A 26,439-nucleotide genomic window follows, 5' to 3' on the forward strand; every position below is an offset into this window, starting at 1 on the left:
CCACACCACAAGTGGGTGGAAGGGGACGGCAGGTCCAGTGAATGGACAGGTGTCTCCCCAGGTCTGCTGGGGAGAATGGTGGGCTGCACTTTCTGTGAAAAAGGCGCCTCCTCTTTACCGTTCCCCAAGCCAGCATAAGACACACCCCAGGACATACCCTCAGTGACCCGGACACAAAATGGCCCCAGCCTCACCCCTCTACCTGGGTTTGTCCTCGGCTCACACACACCTCCAGAGAGGGGTTCTCTCCAGGCCCAGCCCTAGGGCACCTGGTGGCCCCGTCCTGGCCAAGATGCAGACATAGAGGCGGGCCCTTCCACCCGCATGTGGGCAGGGGCTGGGGCATCTGGGGCCCCCAGCGCGGACCCATGCGGACAGATACAGACAAAATACTGCCATTTGCAGACACATGCAGAGTGACTCCACCTTCGTGGGCAAGGAGGGCTCCAGTCCAAGGTCAGTTGTGTGGCAGGATGTGACTCCCAAACTCACCTTTGCACAGGGGTCCTTTCAGGCGTGAACGCTGCTGCTTCCCGAGTCCCACCCATGTCCCACCCCAGACTGATTTGGCCCGTCTGGGTGTGGCTTTGGAATGCCCGAAAGCTCACCAGGTGACCCTGGTCTGCAGGAAATTCCCTCATTACACTGGCTCTGCAGGCGCTTCCACCGGAACCCAAGTCAACAGAGACCCACTGCCCCCCAGGTTCTCATGGGCCTGCCACCACCCAAAGGGAGCCCGTGAGCACTCCATGAGAGACCTCAGCTCACCACCCTCAGCCAGCTCTTCCTGACCTCTCACCTGGGTGAGGGGGCGCTCCAAGCAGGACCCCCAGATCCATTCCCTCCTCCCTTGCTCAAAGGGCATTTTCCTGAGAAGGCCTGGCTACCACCCCAAGGAGACAGGTGGGTATGATCTCATTTGATCTTCACAACAGCCCTGCAAAGTAGAAACTTTCATCATTTCCACTTCACAAGTGAGCAAACCAAGGCTCAGTGAGGTCAGATGATTTGCCCAATTGGCACCACAAGGCTTCTCACTCCAAAAACCACTTTTCTTCTTTGTAACAAAGTGGTTCCCAGAGCTGAGATGTCCCGGGAGGGGTGGGGTGTGCTGGGGAAAGAGTGGGGTGGGGGTAGAGCTGGAGCCAAAGGAGCCCCAACAGCCTCACCAGGCAGGGGGGCAGGGAGGAGCCTGGGAAGAGTGCTCAGGTCCCTGTAGGAGAGGGCGGGCTCCTCCTGGGAGTGGGGGCAGGACGGAGGCTGTGGGCACACTTGCACACGCCCTGCCTGACAGACAACGCTCATCCATCAGACCAGCATGCTAAGGGCCCACACCCATCCCAGGCCAAAAAGGGGCACGTGTGTGACATGTCCTCCACCAGCCATCCCTTCCCACTGTGTGGCTTCCGGCCTCAGTTTCCCCTCAGAGCACCGACACACTGGCTGTGGGGATCAGAAGAACAGACTGTGGTGGTTCTCAATCACCCCATTGCCGTCCCATCACCAACTGTTCATTCCAGCTGCCTTGGGCAGTGTCCAAACACTAAGCTACTTTTAGAAAACTAGGATCCACTCTTAGGCATGAGGGATTTAGCCAGAATGGGGCGCCATTTAGAGAAGATCACATCCCAATTGCCTCAGTGTCAGCAGACAGGCTTTTGGCCAGCTGAGCCCCAGAGCTGGTAGTGGTCTCCACAGACCATGGCTCCTCCACCCAGGGACACAGAGGCCAATCCTAGGGTCTGGGGACAAGCCAACATCTTCCACAGCAGCTGGCTGCCTGACACAAAATCCTCCATTCAATGGCCTACAGTCAGGGCAGCTGTCCAGCTCCCATTTGTCCCAGGCCTGGAGCACGGCTCTGGGGCAGGGCAGCTGGGACGTGTTAGGCTGGAAACATCAGGAGAGCGGCTGGGTTGAAGTGACCAGGTTTTCTCATTCTCAGCACATTTTCTCAAGTTATTAGCCCATTTTAGGAAGGTCAGCAAGTGCCCAGAGAGTCTAACTCAGGCTGTGTCCCCTGCAAGGACCCAGAGTTGTGTGGCCTTGGGACAAGAGCAGAGTAGGAACGGAGCCTCTGGAGAGGCAGGCGAGACTGTGGTGATTCGATGCTCACGTGTGCCCAGAGGGGCTCTAGGAGGCAGGAGCCAGGATGAGAGGAGGGTCTCAAGGGCCGAGTGCCCCCACATCTGGTGTCTGTAAGTCACCCCGGCAAGGTCAGTCCCAGGTGCCCCAAGGCACCTGCCACAAGGGGCTCCCGCACGCCGAGGAACTGAGGACACTGAAAGGAGATAGAAGCTGACGCCCTGAGAGGGGAGCTGGGACCCCAAGCTAAAGCCAGACGTCTGGTCTCCCAGCCTTGACCCTCCACCTTGCATACCTGGGAGTTGGGGTGGAGGGTAGGTGAGGCCTGAGGGATCCTTCCTGTGCTCTCTGTGAGGCGCACACACGCACACACCCCAGCACAGGGTGGCACGGGGCCCAGGACCCACCGCTCCGCACTCATCCTGGGTCCACTTCACAGCCGAGTCACAACGGCAAGCGCCACTCCCTGTGCAGCAGCCTTCCCCGCAAACTGCAGCCAAGGACAGTGCGACACCAACACCTGGCCTTGGGCCCAGATGCGCTCCCTCCCCGCGCCTCACTGCCCCCAGGGCCCTGAACACAGGGAATGTTCCAGACATCAGCGTCACAGGCACCACCGTGGACATGGGACTGACGCCAGGAGAGCAGGGAAGAGGTGTGCGCCTCCTAGACCAGCCACTACCCTTGGATTCCTGCAGAGCTGCCCGGGGCAGCCAGAGGGGGAACAGGACAGGGGAGAGACTGCGCAGGGGGTCTCCCGGAAGGGGCCCGACTCCAGGGGCCGGCAGGCAAGAAAGGCACTGCTGGAGGGTGGCAAGCACAAGGCAGTCAGTTAAGCAGCCTGCCCATGGTTTTCCAGGAGTAAAGTCAAGCCTGGCAAGCTGAGCCCAAATGGGAGGTCCCAGGGACCACTTAACAGACGAGGGCACAAAGGCCTGGAGACGGAGAGAGCCTCACACTGAGCCTCTATCGAGAGTCTGACCAACTACGCTAGTGATTTTTCTTCTTAAACATGTGCATTCCATTACTTTTTCTCAGGATTAAAAAAAAGACTACCATTGATTGACAGTAACAAGAACTAACCCGAGTGCCGGGCTGAAGCCCGGGGCTGCAGACCCCAGCCAGACGTGCAGTCACACAACAAAAACCCAGGGCTGAACAAAAAGATTCGCCAGTGACACTTAAAAAAGATAGGAACCTAATAAAACCAGGACCACACAATCAAGACAGCAGCGTATTGGCAAACGGACAACTGCACAGGTCAGTGGGACTGAAAATGGGCGGAGGGCCGGATGCAGAGCCACACACACAGCGACTGACCTGTGATAAAGGAGCTAAAGCAATTTCACAGAAAAATCATAGTCTCTGCAATAAATGGAGCTGGAACAACAAATATCCACATGCAATAAATTAATCTGGACACAGACCTTATACCTTTCACAGAAACTACTCGAAATGAACTGTAGACATAAACATAAAATACAAAACTATAAAACTGCTGAATAAAACATAGGATGAGAATCTATGTGACCATGGGTTTGGTGATGACAATCTTAACACCAGAAGCGTGAAAAGGCAAGCCACAGACTGGGAGAAATTATTTGCAAAGACTTGTATCCAAAACAGGTAAAGAGCTCTTAAAATTCAACAATGAGAAAACAAACAACTCAATTTTAAAATGAGTAAAAGCTCAGAACACACACCTCTCCAAGGGAGAGACACAAATGGCAAAGAAGCACACGAAAAGATGCTCCACATCTGAAGTCAGCAGGCGAATACAAATGAAAACCACGAGACACCAGCACACCTATCAGAGCGGCTGAAACCCGGAAATCTGACCACACCCGGTGCTGACGAGGACAGGGCGCAACAGGAACTCTCACTCGCTGCCGGTGGGACTGCAGGATGGGGCAGCCACCTTGGAAGACAAAACACCGGTTTCTTACAAAACTAAGCATACTCTTACCCTACCACACACCAGTCACACTCCTTGGTGTTTGTTTACCCAATGGGCTGAAAACATGTCCACACAAAACCCGCACAAGGAAGTCTATAGCAGCTTTATTAATAAAGCCCCAAAGGGGAAGCAACCAAGAGACCCAGTTTGAACGGATAAACAAACTGTGGGACATGCAGGCAATGAAATATTATTGTGATTGTAAAAAAAGCTATGACATTACATTAAGGCGGATGAATCTTTAATGCCTACTGCTAAGTGAAAGACGCCAGTCTGAAAAGGCTGTGTACTATATGATTCCAATGACATGACCTTCTGGAAAAGAGAAAACTAGGGAGACAGTAAAACTATTGGGATCAGTGGTTCCCAGGGGTTCCTGGTGGGAGGGTGTTGACACAGGATGTTTTAAGGTAGCGAACCAATTCTGTCTGACACTTTAATGGTAGATCAATGCCACTGTTCATTTGTCATGACCCAGGTAACTCTATAGCCCAAAGAGTGAGCCCTAATGTACGCAAATTTTAAAAAATCATTTAAGAGGTCAGTGGATCCCAGGATGGAATATAGAATGCAGTAAAACAGTCCAACTGTATTACAAATGGACAAAACTACCTCACTGAAGGGGTAGGGGAAAGAAGATGCTTGCTTAAGGAACTTATTTAGAAATAAGTAGAGTATGTAAGACCAAAGCAAAGGAAATGCACATAAGACTATATACTCCAGTTGATAAACTGTTTCCCAAGGGGGTTCAGGTCAACAGTTCTGACAGCACCATGACAAATGCTGGGGACAGGATGGTCACGTACCTGGGCCGATAGGGCAGCAGGTGTCTCCCTGCTAGAGGGATGTTACAGATAAGTGAGGGGAGGTGGTGCAAACCACCATGTGGTGATGGATCAGAGCTGGACACAGCAAGACGAACTCACGTCAGCTTAACATACATGCAGGCGGCTACATCGCTAAGCGTTTCTAGATGCGCGTGTCCACAGGCCAGTGCACGTCCCCTCCCGGCTCTGCTGGCTGAGAGGGCCCAGCAGCAGTGACGCTCCGGGGTGCTTGGGTAAATGGCTGATTCCACGGCTGTTCTGACAGGATGGGCCCAGGGCATCTTACAGCACAGAAAAGGGAAGATGTGCTAAGAAAAGAGAGGGAAGGAGGGAAGGAATAAATCACGATGACAGGCATCTCAAAGGGGCACAGGAGACAAATGACAGAGCTGGCAGGACCCAAATCTGGAAGAAGTTGAGCAAGAAAATAAAGCAGTACTGGATCATAACCTAACAGACCAATAGAAACGCATGGATGAGTAAATAAAGAAAAAGGGAAGAGACAAGGCTCCCATCCAGAAAAATTCCAAATCCTGTATGTAGCCGCCCCGTCAGGGAGCGGAGTGTGACCCTTGGGTGGGCCGCACAGCCGGACGGCAGTGGAGAGCCCATTTACAGTGGAGACACCCACACACACCCCAGCCAGGGCACCGGCGCTGGCGCCACAGGGCGTCACTGAGCCCTGATGGGGTGTGAGGAGCACAGCACCTCACCTCTCTGTGGCCCTCCTCCCAAACCCACAACCCCACTGTAATCATGAGACAAATCTCAGACAAATCCCAAATGAGGGGCACTCAACAAAGTACCTGACCAGCACTCCTCAAAGTCACCAAAAACAATGGAAGTCTGAGAAACTGTCACAACCAAGAAGAGCCTGAGGAAATATGACAACTAGCTGTCCTGTGGATCCTGGATGCTGTTCCTGGAACAGAAAAAGGCCGGCAGGTAAAAACTAAGGAAATCTGAATAAAGTATGAACTTGAGTTAATGAAGATGCACGGACACTGGCTCACCAACTGTGACAAGTGTGCCACATTAACGTAAGACGCCAGTGAAAGGAGAAAATGATGCGGGACATGCAGGAACTATTAGCTTCACAATTTTTGTGTAAATCTAAAACTTTTCTAAAGCAGCTTACTTTGTAAAACTAACCAAGAAAGGCAGCAGGTGTTACACATTAAATAATTTTAAAAAGACATAATGCTATAACACACATGGCACTTTATGTTGACGCAGCCTTGAAGTCTGCGGTGGGAAAGGTGTCCCTGGTGGGGACGGTGGGCCTCCTGAACCACGACGGACAGGGGGCACAGATGCAAGTGGGGGGGGGGGGGTCGCTGGGTGCAGGTTCTGTGCTCACCAGTGTTTTCTGGGGACAAGTTCACACATAAGCAAATGCTAAAATCTCATTAAGCTCACATTATTCCATCAAACATCATCCACTCTGGAACAAATCTCACTTTCCAAACAAGTGTCACAAAAGACCTGACTGCTTCACAAAAGACATCCATCTAACCCAGTACAGCCCCATGTGTCCCTCACCACACTGGCCATGGTGGCCAAGTGGACAACACTAGACGACAACACAGGCTTGCAGAGACGCAGCTGTGGGAGTCTGCCCCTCCCCCTACCCCAGCCCCACCCCCACCCCCACTTGGAATACCCGCAACCCCATCTGCACCAGGCTACATGTGACAGCAGGCATGGCTTTGGGCTCACAACTGCAGACAGTCCGACTGACACACCCCCTTCCAGAGGCCAGTGTCCTCTCCGTCCCCCTGGGTCACAGCTCTACAACGCCCAGGGAATCCCTCAGGCTGGTGGGGAAACCCGGACCTCTGCAGCGTGTGTGAGACAGGGTGTGAGGGGGAAGGGAGGAGGGGCACCCAGGGCATCATCCCAGGCTGCAGATGACAGCAGCCTGCAGACGGGGCCCTGGTTGCACCCTGATCTGTCACTAAGGGAGCAGCTGGGCCACTGCCAGGGCTTCAGGGCTGCACTGGCCTAAAACAAGGAGACCGAGACCCGGGGAGGGGCCACTCTAGGTCATATCAAGCACTGCTAGCCCAGAGCTTGGGCCATCAGCCCTCCCTTTGAGCCCTGGCACCCCCATCTGTGGAACAGACAAGGACTGCTCCTCACTCCTGGTTCAGAGAGCTGGGCACCCCTCAGCGTCTGTCAGGACACACGAGGTTAGTGACCACAAGCCCCAGCACGCGCTGTAGGTGGAGTAAAGACTGGTGTAACGAACTGGATGGGCGACAATGACCCAGCATTGCAAGAGGCAGGCCACACATCAGCTGAAGGCATTACTCTGGCCAATTTTTAAGAACAGAAAACATTCAGATAAGAGCGGGGTGTCAGGCCTGCATGGGGCTGGGGAGTGCGGCGAGGTCCCCAGCAGGGAGGGAGGCAGGCTGGGTGGCTGCAGGACAGGCACATGCAGCTGTGTCTATAGAGAAGCGGAGGCCCTCACAGGTACACCAAGAGGACACTGCTTGGCTCCCGATGCAAACAGAGCAACCAGAAAGCTACATTTATGAGCCCAAAATGGGAGATCCAAATGATAGCTGGGTAGGAGACAGCATCAGGGACTCACTGGTAATTCTGTCAGGTATGAAAATTGCCCTATGGTAACGTTTTATAAAAAACAGCGCTTGTTTGTCTCAGTACGACACACCAATGCACTACTGAGGAAGGGAGGCAGAGAGAGGCAGCCAGAGCTGGGGCCGCCAGAGCGGCCGGGCGGGCAGACACACAAGCCAACCCCACTTTCCCTCCGCTCTGTTTCGCTTCCAACTTCCCCTAAGGAAGGTGGAAGCCATTTAGGAGGGGAGCGAGGCATAAAACGGCCTTTAGAAAAGCAAACCTGTAAACTGCAAACCACAACAATTTCACGTGCCACACACCAGATGGGAAGCGCACAGCTCCTTCCGAACCCACAGAAACTTCCGAGTCTTCATCTGTTTGAATGAAACCTGCTTCTCTGCAACTCAAGGTAACACCAGACTCTTTGTCTTTTTAAAAACAACTGTTACAGACGCACAAAGCACTTCCTAATTTCTATGGTGTCTTCTGTATCTCACTTACATACAGAGAAACAAGACAGCTAGAAATGCCCAGCTGTGCGCCATGCCTGTTACCATCTTCCTACGTAATTCCCCCAGAGACACTGCTCATTTCTACTTTCTGATGTCCCCAAAATGGACAATTGTTAAACATATTACACTGTAAAAAAGCAGCTGGGCCCTACTCCTCCTTGATGTCATCTCTGCCTGAGACTGAACCACCTGGCCAGGCAGCCCCATCTCTCGGTCCACCTGGGACAGCAGCTGGGCGGCCACACCGGGCCCTGTGCTCTGGGGGACGGCTTGGGAATCCACATTCTGAACACCAGAAAACACACAGGGCCCAGGGCCGCCTCATTTGTCAGAGGCTGCAGGGTCCCAGCCAGCCCCCCTCCCCTCACTAAGAAGAAACCCCATCTTTCTTTCTCCCCAGTGTGTAATGACCCTTCATTGTCATGGAGAAGTGTGTCTGATGGGGGGGGAAGGGGAGGCAGCTGCCCCAAACTGACAAGAGGAAGCCGATCTCCTCCTTCACAGGAAGTCAGGGGGTGCCCAGCTGGAGCCCATGCTGACCTGGCCACAGAGGCAGCTGCTCAGGTCCAGGGTGACTCACCCACCGCCCGCCACGGGCAAGCACATGACCCTCAGCATAGGGCCGCGCACCATACTCACTGCCCGGACCCCAACGGGCAGAGCTGTACGTCCCGGAGGATCCCATCCCTGCCTGCAGCAGGGTGGTACCATGGCCTCGACAGCACGCAGCTCCTCCTCCTGCCCAGGCAGCGCCACGGTCAGGCCACAGGCCCCCAGCCCAGGGAGGCCTCCCTCCTGCCCTGCTCGCAGGAACGCAGCTCTGTCACAGCATGGCAGCCCCGCGTGCAAGGCCATGCCTAGGGATGCTGAGCTGCACTGCTTCCCCCCCAGGCCCACAGAAGGCAACAAACGGCACAGGGGATGGAGCCTTCTTGGCGGCTTTCAAAGCGAAGAGGCCTTAACACTGATCGACAGCCAGACACACACTACATATACTCGTGGGACAGGGGACGATACCCAACAGTGCAGCTACAGTGCCCTGGGGACACTGCCTTTGGACGCCTGTAGCTGCCTCTCCTGGCTATCTATCCGTGGGGACAGGGCCACCTCAGCACCTCCACATTCCCCAGACTCCAAGTCTGACAGCAGAACACTGCACAGCCTGGCTCCAAAAGGTCCTGGATTCCCAGAGCCCCCAAGGGCTCTGTGCTCCAAGTTCCAGGGCAGTGTCAGAGGGACAGGAGATTCCCTACAGGCTTCAGCCAAACTCAGGACACAGACTCGAAGAGGCTGGCCTCGCACGGAAGCCTCCACTTGCCCCTCTCTCCTCAGCAGATACCTGCCCTCCAGGGACAGGTGCCAGGCTCACAGCCTTGAGTGAAGCCTAGCTTCTCTGCATCTCAGTTTCCCCAGGTACAATGAACACAAGAAGGTGGTGACCCGCTGGCTGGTGTGGGGACTGTGGGAGTCAGTGGGCCGTCAGGAGGCTATAGCAGGAGCAGCTCAGCTACGGGGGTGAGGCCCAGGGGCAGCCCTCCCACCACCCTCCTCCATGGGAATAAACCAGCTCATGACTGTGACTCCTGTGCAAACTATGGACAGGAGCCTGGTGCTGAGGACCCCTTCCCTCGCTGTCTGAGCTGCTGGGCTTTCCTCAGTCACTCCCACCCACCCCTACCTCCATCTCCCCATCCACTGGGAGAAATTATAAGACGGGTGGGATGGAGGATGCTTCCACCTGCTCTGCCCCGGCCTTTCATGCGTTTGCTGAGCCTGCAGGACAAGAAGACACCAAGGGTTGGGAGCTGAGTTCAGGCAAGACCAGAGGCAGGGGCGGTCCTCCTGGCTTCCATGCATCCAATGGTGAGAGCAGGGCAGACTGAGCCAAGCTGGAGGTCCCAGGCAGCAGACCTGGGGCCCTCTGGGAGATGCAATAGGGCCGTTCCAGACCTGACCAGGAGCAGAGGCCAGGTGGCTGAGGGGATCCAAGCCTGAGAGAGTGGAGAGGAGCTAAGGACACGAGCCAGCAGTCAGTCACTTACAAAGTAAGCACTTCCTGTGTGCCAAGCTGTGCCAGGCTCTGTGCCCCGCCCTTGGCACACTGCAGCTCACTGAACTTGCTGCTTCCCCGAGATACACACACCGCGGACAAGATCCAGAGGTGGCACCGAGGCAGGAGGGCGTCCAGACCTGTCTTCCCACTCTCTCTGGGAGCCGAGATGCATCGGGCCGCACCTGGTCTGAGGCATGCCCTCCGACCCTCACATCCCCACCCATTAGGACCACCCACTTACAGCACCTACCTAAGCCCACCAGACTGGAGCTGCCACCCCAGCACACCTGCCCCCTTAAAGCTGCAGAGGACACAGCGTGAGATGTCCCACAGCCACTCAGGACGGTAAACACTGCATGGCTGACCAAAGTCTATCCGATTCTCTTCCTCACCATGGCAGGGAGGGGGCTCGGTGGGACTTGGGACAGATGGGACCCTTACTAATCCAGGCTCAATCACTAGCAAAATGATTAGGCAAAATGGGCCAACAGGTCCCCCAGCCCCCCCCCATGGTGTCAGCGGGACACAGACAAGGAGATGTGCATACCCTCGTCAAGTGCAGAAGGCTGCAGGGCCAGCACTGCTGGCCACGACCACCGCGGACGCTCCCTTCTGGGCAGGACCCACTGACCTCGGCCAGCCAGCCAGTTTCCCTCCTTCAGACACAGGATTACCTGCAAGTGTGGGGCCCAAGTCCAGACAACTCCACTGGCAGCATAATTTGTTAGTAACTGAATCCACTTTAGTTCAAGAAATAAAATTTTAAGAGAATGAAGATAGTTCACCTCTCTACAGGACAAGAAAAAAAAAGGACCTAACAAATATTGTCTACTTAAATCTTGGTTTTTAAAATACAAGTTAATATTTTCAAGTATGACACTGGCCAAAACTAAAGAGATTGACAGAGCCTGTGCTGGCATGGGTGTGAGTGAACTGGTGCAAGCTTTCTACCGTGTTTCCCTGAAAATAAGACCTAGCTGGACCATCAGCTCTAATGCATCTTTTGGAGCAAAAATATAAGACCTGGTCTTATTTTAATATAAGACCGGGTGTTACATAACATAATATAGTATAGTATAATATAGTATAAAACAATATAATGTAACACAATAAAAGACCGGGTCTTACATTAATTTTGCTCCAAAAGACGCATTAGAGCTGCTGGTCTGGCTAGGTCTTATTTTCGGGGACACACAGTAGTAACATCACTGAGACTGATGCACCTTTCTCTGGCTTCTGCCACAATGGGGAGAAACTGAAGTTCAGGACATAGGGCCACGTGTCCAAGGCCATATGGCCAGTGTGTGCAGGAGCCAGGAGGTGACAACAAACTAAGCAAGCAGGTGCCTGAAGAACACCTGCAGAGACTGATACACCTGCCTCTCAATTCCTCGGGGACCTGCCGTCCAGACACACCCCAGTAAGCAGAGCCAAGATTCTTGCATTGGCCAAAATGTTTGTGTCCAATAGTAACGAGCTGACAACTGAAAGGTTCCTTAGTGGCAACTACTTCCCTCTGGGACAGAAGGTCTGGTCTGTTCTTACAGCGGACACGAACGTGAGCTTGTGAACACTGAAGGGGACTATGAGGGCTGTGGCGAGGTAGGATTGGGGGTTGAGCCCCATCCAGGGAGACCACAATGGGGCTGAAGATGCTCCCACTCCATACTCTCACCGTCTCCTGGCCTCCCTCCATCATGGTGCAGCGCCCCCTGCCCCCCCACACACACACACCCAGATGGGGCCCTTGCAGGAGGAGCCACATGTCACCTTTCTTGTCTAGATCCAGTGCCAGCCAAGCGGGCTCAGAGGAGGCACCAATACCTGCTGACAGGTGACAGGACCGAGGGTCAGATGAGCCGCCACCTGCCTCCCCCAACCCACAGATGTTCTTCACCGCTGCTTCCCCTGCACACCTGCTCTGCCAGGCAGGGACTTAAACGTTAGCGTGGATTCATTCATTCTCTCCTCCCCACTTCAAAAGACGAGTCTACTGGTGTCCCTAGTGGGGCACCTGCCTGAGGCCACTGGGAGCATTGGTGCCAGGAGATGGGCAGTGGGGAAAACACCTAGCATTGTGGATCCCAGAACCAAGGGCCAAGAGGCCACCAGGACGAGAAAGAGTCAGCGGGGCAAGGGGCACTGTCAGGCTACGCACCTGACACTGTGCCCCTCCTTTTCAAATATATGCCCCTCAAAACAACCCTTTTGGGTGGGCAATGCTGCAGAGGAAGAAGTTAAGGCCCCTGTCCACAGCCACGTCACCAACAAGGGGGTAGAGCCTGAGTCCAACCCTGGGTGTCCCACCAGAAGGCAACGTCTCCCTCTCCGCCCCCCACAACAGGGCTGGGGAAGTCAGCAAAGATTGGGAGAGAAGGGGTGTTTAAACCACTAAGGAGAACTACTTCTCGGGAGGACTGTCCAGCTCTCCTGCTGCTTGGCTCTTAGGCAGCCTGAGGGTCCCACCCCTTATCCCGGAGTGAAAACTGCACAGGAGACACAAGGCTCACTCTGTGACAAATACCCACAGACCTGTCACCAGTCTACAGGGAAGGGAAGGGTCCGGGAGGGCGGTCAGGACAGGAAGTGGGAGGGAAAAGCACTGCATCCCAGATAAGTGACTGGGGGGGCGGGGTTGGTATGGTCAGAGAGCTGTGCCTGGGAGGGACAACAGGGGACCCCCAACCTGCAGCAATAACGGCCACATGCAAGGCAAGCCCCTTTCCCAGCCCTTTTCTGGCCTCGGGGAACGCACTGAAACTACTGAAGACTGCTGCGCCCAGAGAGGGGAAAGTGATCGGCCTGGAGGTGATGCAGAACCAGGCCTGGCTTTTCCCTGCATCCATCTCACGCCCCCATCCCCCTCACCCGGGAAGCCAAACGTCGCAAAGAACTCCACCCCACCGTGCCCGAGGCCTGCCACCAGGAGCAGGTAGACTGGCGACAGGGCCCCACCGCAGACCTGGCCCGAGAAGACCAGGGCTCTCTTGCACGCGCGCCGCCACCACACCTTGGGGGCCTCGTCTCCCTCCCTGGGGCGGAGCCGAAGGGGGCGCAGCGACTCCAGGCCAGCTGTGCACGCCGACCCTGGACTCCCTGGAGCTGCCCGGCTAGGTGGTCGGCTCAGCCGGGCGTCAGGGGTCCGCTCGAGGGTCGGCCGGGCCCGGGTGAGGGGTCGGCTCAGGGGTCAGGGTCGGACGCGAGCCAGGGACGCCAGAGGGCGTGGCGGCGGCCGCCCACGCTCCTCACCTCCTTGAGCTGCTCCATCTCGCTACGGATGGCTTCGTAGTCCACCTCAAGCTCTTCGAACTGCAGCTTGAGCTGGTGCTTCTCCTCGAGCACCGCCAGACCATATTCGGCCGCCTGGATCTTCTCGCGCGTGGTCTCGGCCAGCTCGTGCGACAGTCGCTTCACCTCGGCGCGCAACCACTCGGGCTGCGCCTCCATCACCAGCCGCGCGTACTCCTCCTCCTCGGACGGTGCCGACATGGTGGCCGTAGCCCGGCTCGTGTCGCTTCCACCGGGGTTCAGGCCGGGATACCGTCCGCTTAGCCACCGCCCAGCCCGACGGCGCCTGGGCCGCCGCGCAGCCGCAGTGCGCTCCCCGCCGCGCGGGGCACTATGGGTGCGGTAGTCCCACCCAAGGGACTACAAGGCCCGTTGTGCCACGGGCCCGCCCGCCCCAGCCGGTGATTGGCCGGGTCCCACGCCGGGCGACCCTACCAATGCCATAGTCGCGGCCGCCACCGCCCAGAGCGTTGTGGTTGCCGTAGTCCCACCCGTGCGCCCACTACAAGTCTCGTCATGCCCTGCGCCCGCCCACCCCCGATCATGATAGGCCGTTGCGGAGCCGGAAGCACTGGAATTTTCCGGTGCCCGAGCCCTGGGCTGGTGAGGCGGAAAACCCGCGGTGGACGCACGTGTACCGGAAGTGCCGAGAGCTGGCCTCGGGTCCGTACCGGCCCACGTGGGACGCCCGAGCTTCTGGGGGACTGTAACCCAGCACATGTCGAGTGGGAGAAATGGTCAAGCTCGCGGTTTGAAGTTTCTAGTAAAACGGACGACCAGACAGGCATTCTGAAGGAAATGCGGCGTTCAAAAGCACGCTGATTGAGACCCGCTTGCTCAAGGGGCGCCTTCGCCCCCCCCTTAATTTCGAAATGCTCCGACGTGTTTCCGAAGAATTCGACCTTTCCATGTGCAGTCCAGCGATCCGATTCAGGACGGCCGACTCTGACGCCGCCCTCAGTAGCCACGGTTCCAATTCTTGGACCCAGCCCTGGATCACGCCTCGTGAGGCCGTCGTGTCTCCTTCATCTGGGAGACTTTCTCCCTGTCTTTTTGACCTTGACTTACTGAGCCGCGCTGGATAGAGATGTGCACACCGGTGTGTGTATCCCCAAGGTTGGATTAGGGTGTGCGCTTTGGCTGGAATATCACGAGGTGGTGCTGAGTCTCAGAGCGCGCAATTGCATCCCTCGTGTCGCCACTGGGTTTTCCTTTTTACCCTGTGACAAGACACTTTGAGGCTGCAAATATGCTGTCGCTCCTCAAACTTTTAACCCACTAGTTTTCATTGATATGTCTTGTCCAAATGAATTATTACCGTACTATTTCTTTTCTATTGCCGTAATTCCTTCTCCACTTACTAGCTTTGTATTCTAAAGAACATATTCATTAAAAGTATGGATCACTGGATTCTTATTTTACTCAATGAGTTGTAATCTATTACTCTCCGTGTTTACTTAGATGTTCAAATGGCAGGGTTAGCCAGTGGGGGCTTCTCCAGACTGGCTTCCATGTCCTTTCAATACATCATAATTTTTAGCACTTCCTTACTTTCTAGCTCAAGCTGTTTCAAAATCATCTTGTACTCTGTGTCCCAGACCTGGAATTAGCCATGGAGTCCTCATTCCTTTTAGTGGTTTAATGTTTCATTTGTATAAGAAGAATTTGTCATAATTTCACTTGTGAAATTTAAAAAAAAAAAATTAGGGCATTCAACCACAGTAGGAGTAGAATACCCAACTAGCCTGGTTGCCTGGGCTGTCCTGGTTTCAGCACTGACAGTCTCAAGTCCTGGGAAATCCGGCCTGGGCACCCCTTTCAGCCTAAGTGGGAGAGATCCTAGGGAAAGAAGGGAGGAGGAATAAGCCTTGTTTGAGCGAGCTTAGCATCGGAGGAGGCACTGATGCTCCGAGAATCGGCTTGTCCATGGTTCACAGCCTCCGGGACAATGTCCCCTTCTGACTCAGGATGGCCACACTCAGAACCCCCAAACCCACCCTCCATGCCTTCATGTGGGACCGGCCTGAGGAGGGAGAGGGGAAAGGCCATGGGAATATGGGGCAGGCATTGACCATGGAGCTTTGAACTTGGGGACAGGGTGGTGGTAGAAGGGGAACAGGCAGGCACTTTAGGTGCTGACAGAGGACCTAGCACTGCCGCTGTGGGCTTCCTGCAGGAGGGACAGCTGTTCTGGCCATCAAGGTTAGAGCCATGAGGGAGGAGTCATGATGTGTGACAGTGTTGGGGTTCATGGCCTCAGGGAAGGATGCCCTGAGAAGGTGACACCCAAAGGATGCAGTCAGGCTGCCACAGTAAGGTTAAGAGAAGCAGGGTCACCCTTGTTGAGTTCCCAATGGGCCCCAACATAGATAGGAACCTGAGCTATATCATCTTGCTGAGTCCAACGACACCCCAGGACGTAGGAGTCACGCTATTTTCTTTGACAAATAAGGAAATGGCAGAATCCTCAGTACAACGCTCCAACTCCTCACACCCCTCATCTGCTTTCTCAATCTGACAGCAAAGGATGGACCCACCTCAGCCTCCTACTGTCCCTGCTGCCCCTTCCATGGCCTGAGCCCTTGCCTCCTGCCTTGACTGTTGCAGCCACCTTCCCTCCGTCCTTCCCCAGGCCCCCAACCTTTTCTCTCACGACAGCAGAGGGTCCTTAGACTCAAGGCAGGTCACACCCCCTCTCAAATCCCTTTGAGTACATTCAGGCTGCTATAAAAATAAGACTGGGAGGCTTTTAAACAGCAGACACTTATTTCTCATGGTTCCGGAGGCCGGAAGCCCAAGATCACGGTGCCACAAGATGCAGTGTGGTGAGAACCCACCTCTTCCTGTGTTCTCATGTGCCAGGAGAGGTGCGGGAGCTCCCGGGGGTCTCCTTATAAGGGCACGAATCCCATCATGAGGACTCCACCCTCATGACCTCATCGCCTCCCAAAGACCCCACTTCTTACCAGCATCATCTTGGGGATCAGGATTTAATGAATGAATTGGGGGGGCAAGGCTAGTTATGGCCACTGCCCCCTAGGCCCTGCCCAGTCTCAGGAGTGGCCCTCCCACCCTTGTCCCCTCCTTCCCTCTGGGCTGTGCTCCCCTTCCTGGCTTCATCTCCCTCCATTTCATTCTGTTTTCTGTGGCTTATTCACCTTTGCACCTTTGTCCACTCGGGAGAGTCAGCTCCAGGAGGGCAGGGGCCACGATCCGACCCGGCCCACACCAGGGGCTCCAGCCAGGCGCCGTGGAGATTCAGCTTAGCTGGTGGACACTGGACTGTCATCACTATCCCCCACTCCCTGGACCCCCACCCCTCACCAAGAGGAGAACAGAGGCAGCCGTGGCATAGGGGGATGTCAGGGACTGCCCGCATTGTTTTCTGAAGAACACCTGGGTGACAGCCTGGGGGCAAAGGAAGTGATGTCCTCCCAGAAATCTGCTCTGCCTTTGGAAGCAGACTCCTGCCCTCGGTGAGAGCAGGACGCTCCTGTGCACAGGTGTCCAGGCTGGGGGCTGGCCTGGGTGTGGGCAGTTGGCAGCCTTGCAGCTCCTTCCTTGCTGTTCCCTCGAGAGCTCTGAGTGCCTGTGTGAACCCTTCCTCCTGGAATCCTGTCTCCTCTCTGCCCATGGCTGTCCAGTTGTGGGCTGAGTTGCAAAGCCTCTCCTGTTAGGTGTCCTTGGCCAGTTGCCAGCACAGTGAATGGCATGGTATCCCCCACATACTCATTCTGCTTGCCATAGGATGAATCTTTGGCCTAAATGTCATTCACTCAATAAACTCTGTGCCAGGCCCTGGGGGTTTAGACACAATGATGGGGGTGAAGACCCCAATGTGCTTTCTGAGCATTTACCCTGTTCCAATCCGATCAAGCACTTTGCATGCACATGCCATCTCTCATAAGCCTCACAAGTTACAAGGCAGGTATCACTGTTCTCACTATATAGGTGAGGAAACTGAGGCACAAAGAGGTCACAAACCTTATATGGGAGAAGCCCAGAATCTGAATCCAGGTGTTTGTGAGTCCAGAACCTGGCACACAGCCTTCCCTGGGGGAACAGACCACCAGCTAACTCAACCGATGCACCTGGGGCACTCAGGAGCCCTCAAGGGTCAGTACTGGCTCTGGAGGATTCAACACATCACAGAGTGGGTGGCAGTGGCAGGCTTCTGAAGGAGGCTCTAGTGTTTGCCGGGCACAGAAGGTGGAGAAGAGTATCCCAGAGAGGCAGAGGTGGAATCATGGACAAGCATGGCCTGCAGGAGGGTGGGGGATGGGGTGAATTCAGGACATGATGGAGTGCGTGTGTGTCCATGTATATACACATGCGTGTGTGTGTGCATATGTGCATCGGGAGGTAACGACAGGCAGCTAGTGGCATCAGATTGTAAAACTCTGCCCTAGCCAAATACTTGCATCATCAATTTCACGCTGGTGTTGACCAGATCCACTTGGGGTGATACCTTTCAGTTCTCTGGAAGCAGGAAGGACTGCTGAAGTAAAGTTTGTGGCGAAAGGTGGTTATTAGGGGTCAAGGCCTGAGAAGGAAAGAGGAAGCCGCTAGATAGGGCAGCAGAAGAAGCTGAACTTCGCTGTGCACTTGACTCACCAGCCCTGTTCACAGTTCACACCTGCCATGCGGGGGCTGCAGTCAGCTTGCTGGGGCAGGTTCCAGAGCACTGATTGTTACAGCCTAGCACAATTTCAAGGTGCATCCATGTTATAGCATGTATCAGAACTTCATTCCATTTTATGGCTGAATAATATTCCGTTGTATGAGTAGACCACATTCTGTGTATCTATGCATCTGCTGATGGACACGGGTTGTTTGTACCCTTTGGTTATTATGAATAATGTTGCTATACACATTGGTGTACAAATGTCTGTTTGAGTCCCTGCTTTCAATTCTTTTCAGTATATATCTAGAAGAGAATAGTTGGATCATATTGTAACTATGTTTAACCTGTTGAGGAACTGCCATACTTTATTTTCCATTTAAAAATATAATAGCCATCCAAATGGGTGTGAAGTGGCATATCATTGTGATTTTAATTTTATCTCCCTAATGACTACTGATGTTGATCACCTTTTCATGTGCTTACTGGACATTTGTATATCTTCTTTAGAGAAATGTTTCTTTAAGTCCTTTGACTATTTTTGAATTGAGCTATTTTTGTTGTTGAGTTGTAGGAGTTCTTTATATATGAGGTCACACAATTAAGTTCACAAACTCATTCTACAAAAAGTACTACATATGAGTACCTCATTGCTGAATATCATCATGGTCACTTTCAAAGTACTCCCCCTGGGAAGCTATGCACCGACACCAGCACCTAGTCCACCCTTCAAAGCAGTTTTGGAACTCTTTTTCTGGAATGGCCATCAGAGCTGTCGTCGTATTACACTTGATGTCCTGAATGTCATCAAAATGTCTTACTTTCAATATTTCCTTTATATTCAGGTAAAGAAAGAAGTCATTGGGGGCCCGATCAGGTGAGTAGGGAGGGAGTTCCAATACAGTTACTTGTTTACTGGTTAAAAACTCCCTCACAGACAGTGCCATGTGAGTTGTACATTGTCGTGATGCAGTAGCCATGAATTGTTGGCAAAAAGTTCAGGTCGTCTAACTTTTCTACGCAGCCTTTTCAGCACTTCCACATAGTTAACTTGGTTAACTGTTTGTCCAGTTGGTACAAATTCATGATGAATAATCCCTCTGATATCAAAAAAGGTTAGCAACATCGTTGCAACAAGTCCGCAAATTTAATTGTCAGACCTCGTATTCTAGATATTAATTCCTTATCAGATATATGATTTACAAATATCTTCTCCCATTCTGTAGACTCCTTTTTCACTTTTTGGAAGTGTCTTTTGAAGCACAAAAGTTTTTAACTTTGATAAAGTCCAATTTGTCTGTTTTTGTGTTTGTTGACTGTGCTTTTGGTGGCATATCCAAGAAACCATTGCCAAATCCAATGTCATGAAGATTCCCCACTAGGTTTTCTTCTAAGAGTTGTATTTTGTAAACTCTTACATTTAGGTCTTTGAACCATTTTCAGCTAATTTTTGTATACAGAGTAAGGTTCAGTGTCCAACTTTGTTCTTTTGCACATATTGTGTATCCCGTTTTCCAGCGCCATTTGTTTAAGAGACTATCAGTTCACCATTGAATATTCTTGGCACCCTTGTCAAAAATAAATCAACCTTATATGTGAAGGTTTATTTCTAGGCTCTCTATTCTATTCCATTGGTCTATATGTCTATGTTTATGCCAGCACCACACTTTTGCTTACAGTAGCTTTGTAGTAAGTTTTGAAATAGGAAAGTGTGAGTCCTCCAATTTTGTTCTTCTATTTCAAGATTGCTTTGGCTGTTCAGGGTCCCTTGAGATTCCATATGAGTTTTAGGATGACTTTTCTGTTTCTGTAAAAACTGCTGTTGGAATTTTGATAAGGATTACATTGAATCTGTAGACTGCTCTGAGTAGTATTGTCATCGTAACAACACTGTCTTCTAGTCTATAAACACAAAATATCCTTTCATGTATATGAGGTCTGACAATTAAGTTCGTGAACTTGTTGCAACGATGTTGCTAACTTTTTTGATATCCGAGGGATTATTCATTATGAATTTGTACCAACTGGACAAACAGTTAACCAAGTTTACTATTTGGAAGTACTGAAAAGGCTGCCTGAAAAAGTTAGACGACCTGAACTTTTCACCAACAATTCATGGCTCTCGCATCACGACAATGGACCACCTCACACGGCACTGTCTGTGACAGAGTTTTTAGCCAGTAAACAAATAACTGTATTGGAACACCCTCCCTACTCACCTGATCTGGCCCCCAGTGACTTCTTTCTTTACCTGAAGATAAAGGAAATATTGAAAGGAAGACATTTTGATGACATTCAGGACATCAAGTGTAATATGACGACAGCTCTGATGGCCATTCCAGAAAAAGAGTTCCAACATTGCTTTGAAGGGTGGACTAGGCACTAGCATCAGTGCATAGCCTCCCAAGGGGAGTACTTGGAAGGTGACCATAGTGATATTCAGCAATGAGGTATGGAGCACTTTTTCTAGGATGAGTTCATGAACTTAATTGTCAGTTCTCATATGTCATCTTTAATTTCTTTTAGCAATGTTTTTGCAGTGTTCAGTCTACAGGTCTTTTGCCTCCTTAGAATTTTAATTCCTAAGTATTTTTATGCTATTGTAAATCTGTTTTCTTAATTTACTTCACAGGTTGTTCATTGTTAGTGTATAGAAATGCTATTGATTTTTGTCTGTTAATTTTGTGTCCTACAACTTCGCTGCATTTGTTTATTAGCTCTAATAGGTTATTTTGGGGGGTGGGTGCTGGGGAATCTTTTGGGTTTTCTACATACAAGATCATGTCATCTGTGGACAAATATAATTTTACTTTTTCTTTTATAATTTTTATGCTTTTTATTTTTCTTGCTGAATTGCTCTGGTTAGGACTTCTAGTACTATATTGAATAAAAGCAGCAAAAGTGGGCTTTTTTTTTTTCAATTACAGTAAACATACAATATTATATTCATTTCAGGTGTACATTATAGTGATTAGATATTTATATAACTTACAAAGTGATCACTCCAATAAATCTAGTACCCATCTGACACCATACATAGTTACTACAATATTATTGACTATATTCCTTATGCTGTACTCTACATCCCTGTGACTATTTTGTAACTTCCAATCTGCACTTCTTAATACCTCCCTGTTTTTCACCCATCCTTCTAAACCCCGTCCATCTGGCAAACATCAAAATATTCTCTGTATCTCTGAGTTTGTTTCTGTTTTTCGTTTGTTTGTTTGTTTGTTTTGTTCTTTAGGTTCCACATATAAGTGAAATCATATGGCATTTGTTTTTCTCTGACTTCTCCACTCAGCACAATACCCTCTAGGTCCATTTGTGTTGTTGCAGATGGCAAGATTTCATTCTTTTTTATGGCTAAGTAATATTTCATTTTGTTTATATACCACCTTTTCTTTATCCATTCGTTCACCGATGGACACCCGGGCTGCCTCCACATCTTGGCCATTGTAAACAATGCTGCAATGAACATATGGATGCACAGGTCCCCTTAAAGTAGCATTTTTGGGTTTCTTCAGGTAAATACCCAGAAGTGGGATTATTGGGCCCTTCTTTGTCTCTCGTTATAGCCTTTGTTTTAAAGTCTATTTTGTCTGCTATAAGTATTGCTACCCCAACATTTTTTGTTTGTTTCCATTTTCATGAAATATCCTTTTCCATCCCTTTACTTTCAGTGTGTGTGTGTTTCTTTGGATCTGAAGTGAGTCTCTTGTTGGCAGCATATGTAAAGGTCTTGTTTTCTTATCCATTCAGCTACCCTATCTTTTGATTGGGGCATTTAATTCATTTATATTTAAAGTAATTGTTGATAGATATGTAGTTATTGCCATTTTATTATTCACATTTTTGAGCTTTTTTTTTTTTAATCTTAAAGAAGCCCCTCTAAGATTTCTTGTAATACTGGTTTGGTGGTGATGAACTCCTTTAGCTTTTCCTTATCTGGGAAGCTCTTTATCCGTCCTTCGATTCTAAACAGTAGCTTTGCTGGGTAGAGTAATGCCTGTTGTAGGCCCTTCTTTTCATCACTTTGCATATTTTTGCCACTCCCTTCTGGCCTGCAAAGTTTCTGTTGAGAAATCAGCTAACAGTCTTGTGCGAGGTCCCTTGTATGTAACTAACTGCTTTTCTCTTGCTGTTTTTAAGATTTTCTCTTTGTTTTTAATGTTTGGCATTTTAATTATGATATGTCTTGGTGTGGGCCTGTTTAGGTTCACCTTGTTTGAGACTCTGCACTTCCTCAGCTTGTATATCAATTTCTTGGCGAGGTGAGGGAAGTTTTCTGTCATTATTTCTTCAAATAGGTTTTCAGTTCCTTGCTCTCTCTCTTCTCCTTCTGGTACCCCTATGATGTGACTGTTGGTGTGTTTGATGCTGTCCCATATGCCCTTTAAACTATCTTCATTCTTTTTTTATTCTTTTTTCTTTTTGCCGTTCTGATTGGGTGTTTTCTGCTACCTTATCTTCTAAATCGCTGATTTGATCCTCTGCTTCATCTAATCTAGAGTTGATTCCCTCTGATATATTATGTCAGTTGATGCATTCTTCATTTCTGACTTTTTCTTGTTTATGTTTTCTATTTTCATTTTGATGTTTCCTATCTCTTTGTTGAAGTTCTCCCTGACATAATTGAGCATCCTTATAACCAGTGTTTTGAACTGTACGTCTGGTACATTGCTTGTCTCCATTTTGTTTAGTTCTTTTTCTGGAGCTTTGTTCTGTTCTTTTATTTCGGACATGTGTCTTTGTCTCCCCATTTTGACTGCCTCCCTGTGTTTGTTTATTTATATATATTAGGTAGGGCTGCTATGTCTCCTGGTCTTAGTAGCGTGGCCTTATGTAGTAGGTGTGCTGTGGAGCCCAGTGGCACATTCTTGCTGGTCACCCGAGCTTGGTGCTCCAGATGTGTACCTTGTGTGGGTTGTGTGTGCCTTCCTGTTGTATTTGAGCCTTGGTTGCTATTTGAATGTCAGTGGGAGGGATTGGCCCTCAGACTGATTGGTTATGAGGACTGGCCATGACTACAGTGGAGGAGCTGTTGTGCAGGGCCTGACCCTACAGAGCAGGGTTCACTTTAGTAGGGCTCTGGTGCCTGCCCAGTCTGCCCTTTGGGTGTGTTGTCCTCAAAGGTGGCAGATGGTGCTCTGGCTCAGTCCTAAGCCAGCCAAAGGGTATCCTGGCCCCAGGGCCTCCTGGGAGGGGTCCTGCCACAGGCCAAGTTCAGCCACAGCCAGTGCCCTGCCTGGGTCCACCTGTCATGAGCTACAAAACAATCCACAAATAGCTGCCTCCTTCACTGAGCTTGGAGGTGCCTTGAGGGGCCAAGTCTCAAACCAAGGTCAGCTGCAGCTAGTGCCAGGATTGGGGCTGCTCAGAAAGAGGTATGGGGCATGCCAAATTCCAGATGCTGTTTGTTTGGGGGTTGTGAACCTTTGAGAGATTTTAGGAAAATCCACAGCATGAGCCACAATAGGTTGTTTGTATGGAAAAGCCACTAGAAGTGGCTTGGAGAGCTTACAAGTTGGGTGAGACAGGGTCTCGGAATCACCAGGGTGGGTTGCACAGAGTTAGCCAGGTTTATGGAGTCAGTCTCAGATATGTAGGCCACCTGTGTCTGCAAGCTGGAAGTTCAGAGGGCCCAACAAGAGATAATGGATTCTGCCAGCACATCTGTCTGAGAGAAAACTGCCCCTCCAGCCCTCACTCTATGCCAGACAATTCATTTCTTCCCTGTATGACCCTCACACCTTTTGAGCTGCTGCCCCAGCACTGAAGATCAGAGTGAAGGAGTCATCAATGAGAAAGTCTGTGCATGTTCCCTTTAATAGGAACACCTGGGACTCCAGCAGCCCTCTGTCTCACTCAGCCACAATCTCTACTGGTTTTCACAGCCAGAATTTATGGGCATTTCTCTTCCCAGGGTTAGGGAACCCCAGGCTAGGGAGCCCAGCATGGGGCTGGGACCCCTCACTCCTCAGGGGGGACTTCCACAGCTGAGATATTCCTCCCAATTTTTAACCACCACACATGGGAATGGGGACCAGCCCATTCTATATCTCTGTGCCTCCTACCAGTCTCTAGTGGCTTCTTCTGTATGTCCTTTACTGTAGAACTTCTATTCAGCTAGATTTCAGGCAATTCCCAAAGACTGTTGGTCTGTAGTTTAGTTATAATTTTGATGTGGTCATGAGAGGAGGCAAGCACAGCTTTTGCCTTCTCCACCATCTTGACTAGAAATAAAAAGTGAGCATTCTTGTCTTGTTCCTGATCTTATGGGAAAAGCTTTCAGTCTTTCACCACTGAGTGTGATGTTCATTGTGCATTTCTCTTATATGGCCTTTATCATGTTAAGAAAGTTTTCTTCTAGTTTTTTTGTCATGAAAGGGTGTTTGACATTATCAAATGGTTTCTGTAGCAATTGAGATTATCATGTGGGGTTCCCCCTTTCATTCTTTTAATGTATTATGTTATATTGGTTGATTTTCATGTGGTGAACCATCTCTGTATTCTGGGAATAAATCCTATTTGGTCATAGTGTATGATCCTTTTAATATACAGCAGAATTTGTTTGGCTAGCATTTTGTTGAGGATTTTTGTGGCAATATTTATAAAGAATAAATGGTCAGTAAGGAAGATACTTTAAAAGGTAAATGAAAAGCACCCAAGTCCCCTAGTTAAGCTGATGGTGCTACATGGAACTGAACTTGATACCATGTCAAGAGAGGGAAGAAACAGGAGCTAGAGTCCCTGTGCTTGCAACTCTGGAAGCTGTCCTTGCACACTTCCTGCAGAACTGGAAGAAGAGAAGTGGAATCATTGTGGTTTGAATAGTGGTGGGAGTATGGGGACGTATTTTTCCTTGAATATTTTTAAGAAAGGAATTATTGTTAATTTTAGGTGTAATTATGTACGAAATATATATATATTTTTTTTTTCTAAAGTATTTACAGGTGGGGGACATGATGTTTGGTGTTTGTTTTAAAGTACTCCAAATATAAAGGGAGAGAGGGAGAATGAAACAAACAGAAGTTGTTGATGATAGTTGGAGCTGGGTTGGTGCACACACTGTTGCATTAGGCTCTTGACTTTTGGGTCTATGTTCAAAATTGTTAAGAAATATTTTATTTTATTTATTTATTTTTTTTAGGTTGTCTATGGTTTGTTGAAACTATTACAGCATAGCAGGAAGATTAAAATGGGTCTATGCAGTGTTTTGAAATTCATCCCAACTGTAGGCTGAGTGACCTGCAGGTTGGATAGACTGCCAAAGTCCAAGAATTCAGCATTTCCTTAATGTCTGGATCAACTTCAGTGATCTCCTGATCCAGGGCTGAGACCTCAGGAACATCATTCTCTCTCCTTTCTTGCTCCTCTTCCTGCAGCTTGATGGAGATACCTCTGTGGGCCTCTCTGAACGCGCTTCATCAGTTGTGTGCCACGTCATGTGCCACGTTGTGGAGCTTCTTGCTGAGAATAGAGGTGATCTCCTCGCACACGCGCTTGTTGGTGTGCAAGTCATTGCCCAGTCACGCGCGTAGCACTTCTCGACGATGACCCGCGTCACCTTCTTCATGGGCTCAGTGTAAATGCAGCCCATCTTGGTGGGTTGCTGGTGATAAAGAAGAAAGATTTTCAAATGCTTTAATTTTATAATGACATTATCTTCATAAAGCATGAGAAGACTAAATAATGAAGATCATTTGCCTGTCTCTGCTCAGAAAGATGTCAAGCTGCCATCTAGTACCACTTGACTTCTAAATGGCTGTCCCTTCTAGGGACAGAGTGCCTGACCAGTGGACATGAATTCTGGTCTCATGCTTTGACCTACTTCTTATTATAAATGAATCCATTGGTATCCCATTTATCAGTTGCTCTCATGTGCCTCCTTATACGACTTTATTTTTAAAAATACTGTTATTGTTTTTAGGTAATATGAGTATACCAGTGAGGCAATAAATATCCCTGCCCATCATCTTTGAGGCCTGCATAATTCTCTTGTTCCTGGAAGGGGGACATTTCAGTTGGTAAAAGTTGTTGAATTAATATTGCTGTAGATGTTCAATGATATACCTGCTGGGATGGAGTCTGTTTGGGCACCTTTCCCAGTCCAGCTTCTGACTGAGGTTTTCGCTTATGCTTTCCTACCAGGACCTCACGTCTATCCTTAGGTGCCTGCTTGAGCCAGGACAGCTCTAGAGGGGACATCCAATTGGGACAATTGTCTAGCAATCAAGATTGTCTGCAAGCATCTCTCTTCCTCCACACATCTTTTTCTTTTGCCTTTCAAAGCTTTGACATACTCCCCAAGTTGATCTATAGATTAAACGCAATCACTATAAAATTTCCAGCTGGCTTTTTTTTCTTTCAGAAATTGATGAATGTAATAGAATTGAGAGTCCAGAAATTAACCCACACCTTTGTGGTGAGTTGATTTTCAACAAATGCTCTGGGACAATGGAGGAACTCTTAGAAGAAAACATACATATAAATTTTTGTGACCC

At 50.2% G+C, this 26,439-nt stretch overlaps 1 protein-coding gene and 1 pseudogene across 2 annotated transcripts in view; both read right to left on the bottom strand.

Moving 5' to 3' along the window:
• Positions 1-13,641, bottom strand: part of BICD2 (BICD cargo adaptor 2) — a 56,354-nt gene extending 42,713 nt beyond the window's left edge. Inside the window, exon 1 of one of the 2 annotated variants that reach the window (XM_019713832.2) lies at positions 13,273-13,630. In XM_019713832.2, the coding sequence (XP_019569391.1) occupies positions 13,273-13,512 (240 nt within the window). In that variant the 5' untranslated portion in view covers positions 13,513-13,630. Of the gene's footprint in view, positions 1-13,272 lie in introns of both variants that reach the window. The other variant, XM_074330165.1, reaches the window with a different exon arrangement.
• An 11,449-nt stretch (positions 13,642-25,090) lies between these two features.
• LOC109435758 (small ribosomal subunit protein eS17) lies at positions 25,091-25,535 on the bottom strand (annotated as a pseudogene).
• Between the last annotated feature and the right edge of the window lie 904 nt (positions 25,536-26,439).

Source organism: Rhinolophus sinicus, linkage group LG04 (assembly GCF_036562045.2).
Source record: "Rhinolophus sinicus isolate RSC01 linkage group LG04, ASM3656204v1, whole genome shotgun sequence".
Classification (NCBI taxonomy): Eukaryota; Metazoa; Chordata; class Mammalia; order Chiroptera; family Rhinolophidae; genus Rhinolophus; species Rhinolophus sinicus.